The following is a 15,620-nucleotide window of genomic DNA, read 5'->3' on the forward strand; positions in this document are numbered from 1 at the left end:
ATAAGCAAAATGTGACCCGCCAAATTAAAAAATTCACATGTGCCTCAATGTGAAAATATGAATGAAAACAGTTAAATTAAAATCATCTGGATTACATGTTTTTATAGGTAGCATATCAAGTATCTGTGTAAAATTTCAATTGCCTAGCTTTTTTACAATGCAAATGAATAGGGTTGTAATAATAGGCTTATACTCACTGACTCTTCTACTGAACTTTTCTTCAAATTCACTTCTCAGACCTTAACGACAACGACTTTGGGCGTTGTTAATATATTTATATTAAAAGTATTACAGAATATGGTAACATATGGTAGGTAATATGGTAAAAATATTAGCAGAAATTAGTGTACCCAAAACTTATGTTGTTTTTTCTACCAGGGTTATTAGACATAGATAGAATAAGGAGCGCGCGAAGCGCGCCTTCATTCCTAGTGTAGTAAAGACGCTACTTTTAGGTCGTTCTCTCCTTAATTCCGCGCGTAATAACGCAGTCAGGAAGGAAATGCTCATTCTTCATTATACGTTTTCTTCTTCATCGTCACATTCCTCGTGCACCATCGCTCGTCTTTCATCCGTCTCTTTCCCTCCTGTTACCCCATTGTTTTCCTTCTTGTTCTATCAGCCGGCCAAGTCCCTTGGTTTAGCTCTCTTCCATCTCTGTCAGGCTCATTTAGCCTCTCGGGCTTGCATCGTTTGCCGTGCGCGCGCGCACACACAGGCGCGAGCTGCTCCTTCGACATCCGCCGAGGGACAATAGAGGTCTTCCCGCAGCGGCGAGGAATGGGGACTGGGGAGTTCGTGTCTCGAGAATAGCCAGCGCTCTGCCAGGCGGCGACGGCTATGCCAGAGATTTCGATAAGTGCGCGACAAGAGGAGCCACTCCACCACCATGTGGCGGTTCAATTTTCAATTTTCCAGCTCAACGTTGGTTTGTGTATCTGTGTATATCTCTCTGTCGGAGATATACTCTCCGACGGCCAAAAAGGCGATAAATCGATTATCGAGTGGATGCAGTGCAGGGAGAGATATCGCGATGTGTATCGAGGAATGGGAAAGTTTGCTTGTTGTTTATTTCATTGGGTTTTGGTGATTGATTGGGTAGCTCGTAGCTATTATACTGGCGAGACTCGAGAGGCGAGTTATTTTGAGGCGCGAAAGATAACTTTGTGATTGTGTGCCGACCAGGTATTTACTCACTGTCGTCGTTTGAACCGGCTACGCATAAGTCTTACTGCAACTGACTTGTACTACTGAATCGATACGATATACTTCACTCTTCATCAACAATAAAAATAAAATGCGTTTATTACATTAGTTCTTGGTTTTCCCTTACCTCTCGTTTCTACTCGTGTCTTGAGCGCGTATATAATACTTATACAAGAGTTTGCTCGCGAAGCGTACGTGTAAGTATAAGAGCAATTAGAAACTTAGAGTCCCGGCTTCTGCTGAAGTGATATGTGCTCCTAACATTTTTCGACATCGATTTATGAGTAAGTCGGGCTACTATCTTTGCATTACAATAGTGCTACAGGAATTGAAAGTGGCGAGCCTGCTTGTATACTCTCATCGTAGTAAACAAACATTATCGGATAATTTGGCTCGCCTTAAATACATATTCATCAGATTTCTGGAATCAATTGAGATTCGCAGTGCGCCCCGATATCGGATCGAGTCTTAATCCTGATTACGTTATAACTTTGAAGAACGTATAGTTCGATTCTTACCTCTTGACCTCGATTTCGCGCGTATATATACGTATATACGCTTAGGGTGCAGCTGCGATAAGCTTGAATGAGTTTCCAGAAGCTCTCGAGAGTGGTAGCAGCGTAAGTAAAATGTAAAGCAGTGCGCCATCAAACTTTTAGCATTATTGAGTTTGCGAGTTTTTTCCTCCATCAGACGTTGTTGTTAGGGTGTTCGCTGTGAGGGTATTCTGTATTCTTGGCGGCTAACGCTATGAATAAAATGTTATAGGTATGCGGCAACTGGTACACGTATGTATTTCGTCAAAAATACAATCACCGACATTGCGACGAGTATACAGTAATCATTGTTATAGGATTATGCATTTGAAAGAATAACTATATGAGCTAATGCTGGATCAGTTCTCAAAGCTCATTATCTTTTAGTCTGTTTAGTATAAGGTATATTCAGTTATGCGTCGCATCGATACATGCGCAACGTGACGGTCTACGGCGGAGAGTCGCTCTCTCCGATTACGTGCATAATTTAATAGCTGTCACGTTTAGCTAGTCATGCCACACAGCTAACCGATACTGCGATTTAATTTGATGAGATAAGACCAATTACAAGACCAATTATTAATTGCAGGAAAGCCTGCTTGCCATGGTATGATTGCTTTTTGCGGAATAATTTATAGTTGCACAAAATGTGATCTTAATACAAAAACTTTTAAAACTGTATCAACATTTTCAGCATAGTCCAAACACTGCCGCCATGATCATATACGTATGAATACACAATGCGGTCGAACGTTATTAGCATCAATTTGCATAGAATTGAAAAGAGACAAAAACGCAATAATTGATAAAATATTAATAAACCGCGTTCCGATCCGGTCGCCCCGTCACAGCCGCGTTTAATAAATCAATTAGGTCGAAAGATATGATCCATGAATAATCCACAACTGCATAGAAAGAAGATGCACCGGCGTAATTGTAGCTCCCGCGCAGCTCGTTGAATCGTTTCACCATCGCATTCGGAAAATTCGATTCTGTTTTCACATTTGGTCAATTGCTTACGGGATAAATCTGTCGGCCGAGTATAATGATTAAAATGGGTGGTCACAAAGGCGCAACGATGCATAGTTGTGTGTGTGTGTGTGCGCGCGCGTGCGTAGAAGCTGCACACGATGCGCGCAGAAAAAAAACGAGGATATAGCGCAGGTCGTATTTCAGTATTAAGCGCGAGTATAGAGGTGTTTATTATAGAGGAGACAGACGGGCGTCGCGGCATTTCTTATATTTCATATAGCCAGCCCGGCGGGGGCGTCGAGCGCGCGCACTTTCGTCGGCTCTCAAGCATTCCTGCTGCAGATTTTCGCGGCTTTCTTTTTTTCTCTGCGAAAGCTCGTTTGCGGTGCCGTCGTTTCAAGGCAAGACTTTGCACTCTCGAGAAATTGCGATCTAGCGATTTCTTTCGCTTTTTTAAATGAAAAGTTAAATGCAGGGCAGCTTTTGAGAACGTTTCCTGGAATCGCCTCTGCAAACGCTTAAAGAATTTTTTCTGTCAGCTGATGCACGCTTTAGCGACGATATTATTTCTTGTTCATATAATATTACGTTATTCCACACTTGATGTCTATGAAATATACTAACGTAACCATTAGGGAAATGATGCAGAGCATTATTCCTGCTACTGTGTTTCAATACGTCGATAAAATAATCGTTAAAAAGATGAAGAAATATGCATTATACCGCTGTCAGCAGATCGGAAAACATGATTCCACCTTGATGTATAAAACCTGCTCTGTCTGCAGGATCGACATTGAATCTCACGGGACTTTTCTTTTGCACAGCGGCGAATATCAACGAATCATGCTTCTTCACGGAGCAGTGCGAGGTGATGGTCGCCCAGACGGAATGCCGGGACGGCCGCTGCATTTGCATTTTCGAGAAGGTGCCCGTTCAGGGCAAGGATGGCTCCATCCAGTGCATCGGTAAACGAGATTCTCTGTCGGATTGTTGCTCGCGACAATATTTATTTCATGAGTGATTTACCATCTCCATTTCATTCTTTCTATTTGTTCTCTGTGTTCTGTAGCCGAAGTGAAGGAGCCGACGGACCTCCGCTACATCGACCCGGCGATGATTGGAATACTCGCCGGGATGGCCCTGATGTTCATCATCATCTGCGTCGTTCTGAGGCTGTTCAGCAAGTATGTAATACGCGGAGATCCAATATAATTTATCACATTCCTTGTATGCTTCGCAGACTCGTCGAATGACGCATAAACATAATGAACGAATTTTCAGGGCTCGCTGGCGGGAAAACCGCACGATCTTCAACACGCCGAATGCCCGACTGATGAACGTCTCGCTGCTGCGCGAAAACAAGCTGCTACACGGCCAGGAGCGGCGAGGCTCGCGCGCCAGCGTACGGGGCCCGTCTAGGCAGCCCTCGATGGCATCCTTGCGGGCCCACTCGCCTAACGCCTCGCAAGGTGCGAAACACTCTCAGCGAGTGAACCGTACGGGTTTTTATTCATTCACTTACTAAGCAAGCGAAGTTCTTTATTATATAATTGACAATGACTTTCTCTATATATACGCCAGATATGTACATCTGGACTGTGTATATTATACATATGTAACTTAACTTTACTTTATTGACTGATTGCCATTTTCGCCCTCCGTGATGATTTATCGATGACTATGATGTTGTTTAGATGAGATAATACGTATACCAAGAGAACGGAGACTTCCTTCATCTCTCGACATAGTCACGCCTTTTATAGTACGCTCTATCTCTCTATCTCAGTCTCGGTCTTTATAGATTATTATACCTTTACCAAACTTGTTCATTACGAAATGAGTATGAAAGTAGGTACTCTATTATACTGTACTTCCATTTTCTAACTAGATTTTATATTGTCTACTATATACTGTCTCTTAAAACCGACTGCACTTGCTCTAGTTAAGTGATCCGAATCATGTTTTATATCAGTTTTTTTTCCATCTTTTTATTATATATACTATTATCGACACTTTTACAGCTCTCTATCTCTCATATGGTCATTATTTTCAATATTGTATCGTTCACTTTTTGGGCCGACTCATTATGATTCGCGTAAGAAACGTCACACTGGTATAATAATGTCATTTTGGCTTCTAAAGTCGTTATTCTATTCTCGGCCTAACATTCGTGACATTTGATAACAATGATTTTAAGCGCAGCCGTGGAAAAGCAAACAGCGGAGAGAAAACTCAAGCAATTTAAAATCAATTGACGGACTTTTTTAAAGCAGCCAAAATGACTCGGTCCGCGGACGCACGTATAGTGCAAAAACAAGCTAAAGCAGATTTTTACAAGGACAGACGCATAGAGATAACCGCTCCTATACAAGCTGACGTTCTCATAATTCCATTTCCTCGTAATATACTGTCTCTCTCTTTCTCACTCGCTCACTCGCGCGCTTTCTCTCTCTCTCTCTCTCTCTCTCTCTCTCTCTCTCTCTCTCTCTCTCTCTCTCTCTCTTCTATTTCTCTTTCGTGCCGACAGCTTTTATGCTAAACGCGCGCGCTGTGCTCGTATAATAATACAGAGACACAGGTGCACTGCACGCGTCCCGCTTTGAAGCTTCCATGCATGTGCCAGCTCTCGTTTTTTCTCTTTCAGTCGGTAGCTCTTGCATTATATTATCTTTTCCTTCCTCCGCCCCTGACTTTTCTTTCCCGCATGTCCGCAAGCTTCGTATACATTGCCGAGAGCTTTTTTGTTCAGCGACGATGGCATCACGCGATCTCGCAGTGTAAGGAGATCACGTCGTCGTGCATCAGGGACGACGAGTAGAAAAGCAGCTGCGAATTCACGCTCTTGCAATGTGATAAGTAATGAGTTTGATACTTTATGAAATTTCAATAATGCAGAAAACAATTGATTTTAGCACGTTTCTTAGAAGAAGAAGCGTGTATGCATACACTATATTTGGCGTTGCTGGTTTCATTTCACAGTTTGAAACCGGCAGTTATTCGCAGACTCTTTTTATGGGCTTCGTTCTCTGGACTCCCTTATGTGTACCATTTGCATTTTTCATCGCACACGCACACAGTGTAGTCCGCGTGCGGGTGTTTCTATTTTTCTTTGTCGTTGAAAACATGAAACTCTATACTTTCTCCGTTTTACTGTTTTTCGAGACCGTTGAATTCTAGTTTTTTTTTAGTAGAGAATTATAGATATTTGCAGCTGTGTTTGGCTTTTTGAATGGCATGCCCAATTTTTGTTCTGTGATTTTGATAGATGAAAATTTTGAACATAATTATCGACTACGTGAAGACTTTTTAACTTGCGACTATTGATAAAGAAACAACGAGATAATTTCAATCGTTTGTGGAATAATTGTTAACTTGAAATGATCCGAAACAATAATGAAAGATATAGACAAAAATGTTCAAAGTAAACACCCGAAAATTTGACGATTCTTTAAGATTGTCGCGATTAAAGGTATTCGCGTAATTAATTTAATAATAAGTTTAATAATGGATATATAATTATATTTTTTATGCGATTACGATAATATAATGTCAAATAAAAATGGTTGTTACTTTTTCGTATTGATCGGAGGATTGCATTTATAAGTGGAAGAACCAAATGCTTGCGTGTTGAATTGACATTTCTGATGCATAATTACATGTTACAAAAGGATGGTAATGTGATCTCTATTTGCAGTTAAACACAAGAGAAATACGGTTATGTTCGTAACATAAACTGCGTATGCACGCAGGCATTGTTTGAACAGAGTCAAGAACAATTTGTCTTTAGTTTCAATGATAAATTCTTAATAGTTAAAATATTCATGATTTTTGTTATTCAATATTATGCTAGATAACAAATGTCACTATTTTACACAGCTAATTGCCTATTAGCAGCGCTTGCTTTTGCTTCTTTGTCGAATCAAAAAGGATTTTCATTGTAACAACTAAATATTTTGATCTCTTAAAATAAAAAATATCCATGCATTATTTTTTTTTCTAAATTTTAATATATCTAAAATCGGTAAATGCGAGTATGATTTTACAAATAACCAAAAACAGTTTCACGTGTTGTTGGATCATACTTTTACGTATTAAAAGAGGAAATGCATTATTCGTTATGAAACTAAATAAATATCTGTTAAGGAGCTAGTAAAATTGTATAATATATACATTTTATACATTTAAAACTTGTTTAAATATATGGCATTTTCTCGTGTGAAATAGTGCAAACTGTTTTTAGTACTTGTATTTCGATGTTTTGTTAGATATGACAGTGGATAACGTTATATGTTAATTGGCCTTTTTTATCAACAAATATCGATTTCTAATTAAGTACATGTATTACATTTATTTTTGTTACAAGTTACGCCATTTTTTACAAGAAAACATATAACGTTAGAACCATCCCCTCAATCAGTGTGCCACATCCACCCAAATGAATGTTGCAAAAACCTTGTCGGTGCATCTGAGCCAAAAAATCGCACCAATTAAGATAATAAAATGCAATCACTTATATATAAAACAATTATACCAATTCGACATGAAACCATCCAAAATTCATAATTAACGCTATTGAATCTGTTATTGTTATTACATATCAGACGAGAAAATCCTTTTGAATAACGACAAAGGAAAGCGCGGATGCCTCGCTTTTGCTCCGGTACAAGATACTCGAATAACGGAGAATTGCACACCCTTGTCGCCAGGATCGAGGACGGGCTCACGACGTGGCAGTCGCGGTAGCAGCGGCAACGCCTCCGCCATTTCTGCCAAATCCAACAAGTCGCCGCCCAACCACCAGAACAATGTCACTGGTAGCGACCCTGTCCTGGAGAACGTCACTGTCGAAATACTCGAAGACAAGCCCTAAGCTACGCGCTATCATCTTAAAAAGCATACACACACTCATAGATTATACGAAAGAAAAAATTATAAGATAAATATTATAACGCCGAGGCCCGGCGTACTCGAGCTCTACTGCTTGTATATCTTCTGTATCAGGCGAAGCAAAACACTCGCATTCTCGCATATAAACAAAACTGACGCTTAGACTAGAAACTTTTTCTTACTCTCGATTATTGTATAAGTAAGTCTAGTTAATAAGCGACACGGAAGAATCTTCTTGTTCGAGCGAGTCTATACTTGTTATACTAAATGACATGCTTTCGGTTCTCCTGCCAATCATGCAAAATCAATTTGCGTTGACTGCACATGTATGTGAATAAGTACATGAACGCTTTAAGCTGTAAGGTTTTATTAATTTTTTACTTCATCGATGTTATGACAAAAATGGTACTAGTTGATGTTGTGCATGGATAATGATTTATCGTTATAAAAAAAAACTATCATCCGTGTCCTGCAGTGTCGTAAATATTGCACTCAAAATTTATTGATCGTCAGGTCATTTTTCTATTTATTATAATTGTATATATGTATTAAGAAAACAAAGTATGCACGTCGTACGAGAAACTTTTTCCGCGTGTCCATGATCTTAGGATCTTTAGAAATAAATAATCGACGATTAGCCGGTGAGCAAGGTCGGACGAAAAAAAAAATTGATATACAATGATAAAAAATACATGCAGTGACATTTTTTCCACTATCTCTCGAACCTATTTAGTGATCGAATACTATTAAATAGTATACATGCAGTGACAAAGCGCTTCATGAACTCATTAATATAAACCGTAAAAAACAGAGAACGAAAAAGAATTTTAGAGAATAAATAAAACATAAAAAATACAGTATAAGATTTACTAGTAGATCTCTTTACTTAAAAATGTGAATTTTAATTTTGTGAATCAATTGTGACTCCTTTTTTACTTCTTTTGGGCAAAGTTTAGTCATAACGATTGCGATCCTTGCCATTATTGGAAAAATAATTAAGAAGCCCAACAGCCAATCAAAGAAAAAACAAGTATCATTATACGCATAAGATTGTTTAGCGTAATCGAAATTCATTATCGTTGTTATATTTCATCTTACTTATGTAATAGCTATTATTGTTTCTGCCACATGAATATATTTGTTATTCGTTCCTTTCTATAATTCCAGTCTATAATTAACACCAATGAGTTAATATTCCTTCTATATATTTAACGTAGAATCTAAAATTTCAAAATTTATTAAAACCTAGTTGCTAAATTCTTATACAAATGCTTATTTTATTCGAAAATTGCTTCAAAAAATGCTTTTGCGAAACTACTATAAATATTTATTCTTAATTTTTGATTCGTCTTATATTATGTAGACCATACATTACGTATAACGTTGAACACAAATATATGAATAAAATAATCGCGTTATTATGAAGCCGTGCGATATGTAAGATAATTGCGCATCAGAGGGAAGTTGAAATGTTGCGAAAATTCAGATTATGACGATCGATCGAATGATTGGCGAATGTGAGAAAAAAGAATAAAATAGTAGGAAACCGATTGAAATCAAGCAATGAAAACATCCGCGAGTCGCCCGGTTGCAAACAAACCATATACGAAAGGGACCAGACGAAAGTGTTTTGCGTATCGATCACCATGATAGAATAATGAAGTAATCATCTCGAGAAAAAAGTTAAAACGTAAAATATTGATAATCATAAATTGTTGCTGTACTCATGCAGAACCAACCTGAAATATTGTAAAATCTTATTTTTTCCTTTTCTTGACAAGACAGATATAAGCTTAATCATCCGAACAGCAATGTGGCAAAAATAAATAACACACAACAGTATATTAAAATCATATTATGGTTCACAGTAGATATAACATTTATATGATAGCTATATTCCAATCAATTGCATAACACGCCGTATTTAAAGATAATCTCGTCTCAAACGAAAGGAAACTATAATAATCAACAAACTGACACGATCAAGTAAAAACAATGCATAACTCTGTTGCTTTTTCGTGTAATGCGAAAACGTACAAATTATAATTACGGATCTATGTCTCGTATAAGGTAAAGAAGCAACAAATATTGGCCGTGATTTATAAAAACAGTGCCAACAAAGGCAAGGAATGGAAGCTTCGTTAATCCGCACCTTAAATATTAATTATAATGAAATACTATCACATTAACAAACTATTACAAGAATAACCACGACCGTCATTTTACGTCTCTACATGCAATTCGGTGCCTATGCTATCAGTACATATATATATATATATATATATATATATATATATATATATAAAATGAATTCTATATATAAGAGAAATACGTTATTGAAAAGATTATATATGTATGCAGGCAAGCAAATTAACTAATAGGAAGCTAAACGTAATGTTTATCAAGTTACAATAAAATTAGCAAGAAATATACGAAAGCATAGCACGATCCTATCATAAATATTACAACTATAAGCTATTATGATTATTATTATTTGTATTATTATTACTATTCTCGTTTATGTTTGTTATACTCATTATAGAATGTATAAAATGTATTAATTAATCTATTTGAATAGAACTATAGTGATGAATACCTATAGTGGTCGTTGCGCTACTCTGTGATTACGTACGCTATTTAAGGGGTAGATCGCGCGAGCGCGATCGTCGAACTCGCTTAGGGTTATTGTATATGTGTGTATACATATGTAGTATATTTACTTGTAATAGTTAGTAGCCGTATAAAGGCAGTTGAACAAGTATAGAAACTGCAGAACAAAATGCGAGAAAGAGCGCACAAGAAGGGCAGATAATCGAGATTGCGAGCCGCATCTCGTCCAGGATAGCGAATGTTTCCTTTGTTTCGAGTTAAATTTAAGCTATACTATATTTCGACGTATACACGTAATTCGTATAAATACGTTCTGTGAGTAGTAGTTAGCTCAAAACAGGAAAACTTTTTCGCTAAGTCGGTCCAATATCTTCGTGCGTTATTTTTCGATTTTGAAAAAATGAATAAAAAAATAAGTGAAGGAAAGATTGAATCGAAAAAAGTATGTTCTTGAAAGTCCGCGTGACTAAAATAATAAGTATATAATATGCGAATACGTGCACGAGTGACTAAGCTCGCGAGTTAATTATAAATAATTACACAGCACCACGTCAGGCTTGTCCTTATTATGAATACTATTTATATATTACAAATACCAATAACTTAATCCTTCGAATTAAAGTTTATTAACGACCGATTCGCACTTGATTTTTAGTCGATCAGTATATATATATATATATATATATATATATATATATATATATATATATATATATACACATGTGTGTGTGTGTGTGTGTGTGTGCAGACAGCAGGACTGCCGCGAGTCGTGCTGCACTTGACAATTTTCGCGAGAATATTTAGTCCATGGTATACATTAGCTAATCCGATTGCGAAAGGAAATTAGGGGAAGGTTTCCATTTCGGAATCGGATAATCAAATTTCGCATTATTGAGCCAGCTTCAGCTTTTTGTGTATTCATGTGTCAATCGACGAAGAAACCAATATGACCAAGGCATACAACTGGAAGGGGTGAATTTTGCGATACGTATATATAATAATATTGTTGCGATCCTGCATTATATATATATTGCGAAAGCGACTTTTATAAATATATTTTCACGATTACTAGAAATCCTTTTACCAAACAAATATATATACTTATGCATATTATACTGAAGTAAATAAATATATATTATAAAGATTACATATATGATAAAGGTAGATATTTAAGAATATATTCCCTTTGCTTCCAAGCAAAGTGCCTCTCTCGATATTCTCTTAAGAAAAAACATAGCATCTTTACCTAATATTGTTTTTTTTTATTATTTATTTTTTATTTTAATATACTTTATTTTAGACACAACTAAGATTCATGTTTTTCGATACACATCATATACGATCTCGACTAGTTCAAACTTTAACGAGAATAAAAAAAATTAAGAATTGCGTACTGTAACATATGCACAAAACCCATCATTTACCAAGAGATTCGAGAGCCAAAGGGAAAACTGAATAAAGATAATCATGCTAAAACATACATTTTTTATGCGTATTATTATTATTATTCGTATATACATACATACACAATCTTCAGCAGCTGGTTGAAATCGCACGAAAAGTCAGCACCAAACGATTCAATAGTAAAACTAAAATTATCGGGGAAGTACTTGAACGGTTGGTGCTATTTTAATAGATGCAACCAGTTGCCTAACATTTGTTTATAAATGTATTTTGTTAATATAAAGTTAAGCTCAGAGATTACTTTTGAGGTAAGTTGAATTAAGTTCGTTATATGAAAAAATTGATGTTTTTCATATGTTATATTGAATTGATGGGTAAACATATACAATTGACAAATGAACATAAAAAAGTGCAATAAACTGTATGTATTGTCAAGATTATTTTTCAAAAAGAAATTATTCACTTCATCTTGTTGAACTCATTCTCTTTGTGAACTCTTTTAGAATTAAAGAATGTCCGCGCCGGACATTCGTTAATTCTTAAAGAGTTGTAAAAGAATATTTATTTTGTATGTGCTTGTTGGGATTATAATTTTGATGAGTTTTAGATTATAAAAAATAAATTGCCATACATCATTAATTTCTCCGATTCCTAATTTTTGTGTCAGATTTTGGCGTACAGAAAAGCGATAAATAGTAACGTTTTAATTTTTTTTTTTAATATGAAAACTCAATTGCATCGTCCATTTGCCAGATACTCGTTTAACAAGAAAAATTAATAAATATCCTAAATTTATGACATTCATTGTCACAGTGTAAATTTCGATTTAGTACTTTTTAAACTCTTCTATAGTTAACACTCACAATCTTTCGTGATAACAAAATAAAAACCACAAAGGCGTAAAAGGCGCGTACGTGACAATTATTTATGACCTATGAAATGCATCATATACTATTGTATATATACACAAAAAACGGATTGCGGATTAACGAGCATAACAAAGTAAAACAGTACGAAATGGAACAAGTACGTTTCTGATGCATTGGTGCTGTCATTACAAAAAGTTGCTTCAATATTTTAATCGTTGAATCGTGTATAAGTGTAGCGTTTGATGAATCAACGAAAAATCAGATTTAGGGTAAAATACACCAAAGTAAAAATAAAATGTACAACCCGATGAGTAGAGTTGTGCTGCTGAATGCGCTTTTTGAAAAATTTATCGCGACTTTGTCCTTTGTAGAAAAATACCACATAACGAGAAATTTATTGATAAATTCGCATAGCAGCTATTATAATTTTAATAAAATCTCTAGTTTAATGCGAACGCATAAAAAATGAATAATTCTATACTCTGTATAAGACAATGTAAGAATCAGATCGACAAATTACTTATAGCACAAAAATAAGAGATAAATTATGTACATCCATGTACGGCAAGTGGTTTTGGACATAAATAATATATACATAATTATTATGATAATAAAATGAGCTATACAAGAAACATTCGCACAAGTCATAGATATTATATTGCTATACATGGGTTACTCGTATATAATAGATAACAAAATCAGGAAAATCTCAAGTATACACACGCCCAGTTGACCATTGATCGACATGTCGAAGTGCATCTTATTGGCTCGATCGTAGATGAACCAATCGTCTCTTTTCCGAGTAGAGATCAACGCTGAAACGTGAAAAATAAAGAAGCTTCGAGAATCGACATTCAGAATCCGCGACTTGCGCGCCGAAACCGTGCGTCCGATTCCTTGCGCTATAATATGGGAAAGACAACGAGTTTAGAAACTATAAGTACTTGTGTCTAGGAACGTGAAAAATGTAGAATGAATAAGAACAAAGCAACGTCACCTTGCGCATATGAGGAGCTTCGTCTAATGATGATGTACTTAAGTGAAAAAACTCTATGTAGCGGCGACGTAGATAGTATTTCTAATATTTAATAGTCTTTATAAGGTACAATTTCGTATGTATAGCTTACACGAAACAATTATATGAATTATATTATATATCTATACGATTATATTGTACTGTATCTTCGAACAACTTATTACCTTATGGACTCTTTGAATTCATTTTAATAAAATCTTAATACACTAAAGAAGTTTGTGACGTTTCAAATCTTTCCACCCCTTTGGATTTTGGACCCCATATTTATGAACATATTGAAAATTTAACGCATTAAAGGACAACAACATGAATTAAATGAATTTTGTATTATATACATAATATGAATGTGTAAGTATCTACGAAATGCTTTTCATGATACGAAATGTGACGAATTTATCCATTCATAAATGATGGTATAAAAATCTAAATTAGTTGTATCATAATGTATTGTTGCATTCTTGAAGTTTCATAGAATCAACTTTTCAATACACATTTACATTTTTGTTTGCAACACAGCTTCTAAACATTTATACATTATATTACAGAAGTAGATGAATATGATACAAAACCTACATTTAATCCTATTCCTTTTTATTGACTATTGGTTTTCAAATAAAACTAATTCTATATTGCATCAGTTGCAATTTCTAATGCAATTTAGTCTTCAGAAAAATGTATTGCATTTCAAGTCAAAATACTATACATAATTATTTTTTAATTCAGCTGATATTTCAGTAATGTTCGCTGTAACATGCAAATTTTTAATGGTTACTTAATCATGTATTCATAAATAAAAAAGCAATCACTCACGGTATGATTTCTTTACTCGCCAATCTAAATATTCATCAATATCATCTTCATCAGAAGAAAAATCATTATTCTCCTGTTTTTTTTCTGTTGTGTGAACAAGTTCTTTTTGTTTGACTAAATCCATTACTCTAGACCAATTTCTTAATTGCTCTTCGATGGTATCAATCTGCCTTTCTGTTGCTGCCTCTTCCTGATCATCTCCTATAATTTGTGCAGACTGTGCTGTTTCTTCTTTGATTTCTTTCTGAAATTTTTCCCATTCTTCTTCGATAGGGTCTTTATACTCAACATTACGTGCCTAGAAAATGGTGTTTGCAATTGTAAAAAATTGTTACGCAATAATGATTAATTCTGTATATTAAAGAAGGTATTGTAATATCCAAACCCAGTAGAGAGATAACAATTACCTTTGCATCCTTTACTGGATCGTCAAAGAAACCTTCTGGAAGTACTGCTTGGCTACTGTCTTTATTATTCTTTACTTCAGATGCTTCAACATTCACAGATTCTTGACTACCATTAACATTTGATCCATTTACTGTAGTAGATTCAGTTTTTCTTGCATTACTATTATCAATGTTTTTATGGCTAGGAGACGATTCATCAAAAAAACCAGCTGGTAAACTTGATTTTATACTTGCTGGGTGCCCAGTATTCTTTAGAATTCCTTTAACTTTTTTTACTGGCTGTGGTTCTTGAAATAATGTTGCTCTTTTATTAGATGGCCGGGGTTGAGTTGCTGCGGGTTCCAATTTGGTTTTCTTTGCTAATGCAATATTATCTTTGTGAGTTTTGGAATTCAAATGAATTGGCCACAATGTTTCACTGCGTACCACTGTCTTGCAAAGAACACATGTTAGTTGATCTAATTCGTTATATGTATAAAAGAAGTTAAGGATAATACTCGACTGTAAGGAATAATAAATGTTGTATAAAAAGGTAAATATAAATTATAAAGAAAATACAACATATTGAGTTTAATTTCATACAAAGTAAATACTAATTTATTTTTAAAAATGTCGTTTAAAAGCGTCATTTAATATAATAAAAGGATATCTAGCCAGTGGAGATTCTATTTTTTTTATCACACTGTGTTTCTTTTTTGCCTCCAGCATCGCCTTCCTGAGCTCTTCTTTACTAAGTTTCTTTTTACTAGCCATATTTAGCTGTTGCACTACTTTTTACAAATAAATTTAATTAGTACATAATATTTTATAAAATAATAATGAAGTGTCAAGTTTTTGAGGTTATTATTTTTCAGTACCAACTATGCCAAGCATACTTTTATAT

The 15,620-nt window shown here is 35.3% G+C and overlaps 2 protein-coding genes across 2 annotated transcripts in view; one reads left to right on the top strand and one right to left on the bottom strand.

The window, feature by feature from the left end:
* The window catches only part of LOC100115952, a 61,450-nt gene extending 50,826 nt beyond the window's left edge, over window positions 1-10,624 (top strand). The window contains exons 3-6 of the mRNA XM_032599043.1: window positions 3,539-3,679; window positions 3,784-3,898; window positions 3,996-4,210; window positions 7,316-10,624. Of these exons, the coding sequence (XP_032454934.1) occupies window positions 3,539-3,679; window positions 3,784-3,898; window positions 3,996-4,210; window positions 7,316-7,584 (740 nt within the window). The 3' untranslated portion in view covers window positions 7,585-10,624. The remainder of the gene's footprint in view (window positions 1-3,538; window positions 3,680-3,783; window positions 3,899-3,995; window positions 4,211-7,315) is intronic.
* Window positions 10,625-13,114: 2,490 nt separating this feature from the next.
* Window positions 13,115-15,619, bottom strand: LOC100115991 (zinc finger protein 830). Its single transcript, XM_031929133.2, has 4 exons — window positions 15,387-15,619; window positions 14,738-15,209; window positions 14,331-14,628; window positions 13,115-14,264 (listed from the first exon to the last, which is right to left on the bottom strand). Exons 1-4 carry the CDS (start codon window positions 15,488-15,490, stop codon window positions 14,218-14,220), a joined length of 921 nt encoding a protein of 306 aa, XP_031784993.1. The 5' UTR covers window positions 15,491-15,619; the 3' UTR covers window positions 13,115-14,217.
* Between the last annotated feature and the right edge of the window lies 1 nt (window position 15,620).

Source organism: Nasonia vitripennis, chromosome 4, assembly GCF_009193385.2.
Source record: "Nasonia vitripennis strain AsymCx chromosome 4, Nvit_psr_1.1, whole genome shotgun sequence".
Taxonomy (NCBI): domain Eukaryota; kingdom Metazoa; phylum Arthropoda; class Insecta; order Hymenoptera; family Pteromalidae; genus Nasonia; species Nasonia vitripennis.

What these genes read in the sequence shown, in the direction of transcription:
- LOC100115991 (XM_031929133.2), bottom strand. Translation starts at nt 15,490, where the DNA reads ATGGCTAGTAAAAAGAAACTTAGTAAAGAAGAGCTCAGGAAGGCGATG. An exon ending in ATAGAATCTCCACTGGCTAG is followed by an intron (nt 15,210 to 15,386) that starts ATATCCTTTTAT and finishes CTTCTTTTATAC; the next exon opens with ATATAACGAATTAGATCAAC. An exon ending in GCGAGTAAAGAAATCATACC is followed by an intron (nt 14,265 to 14,330) that starts GTGAGTGATTGC and finishes TGCATGTTACAG; the next exon opens with CGAACATTACTGAAATATCA.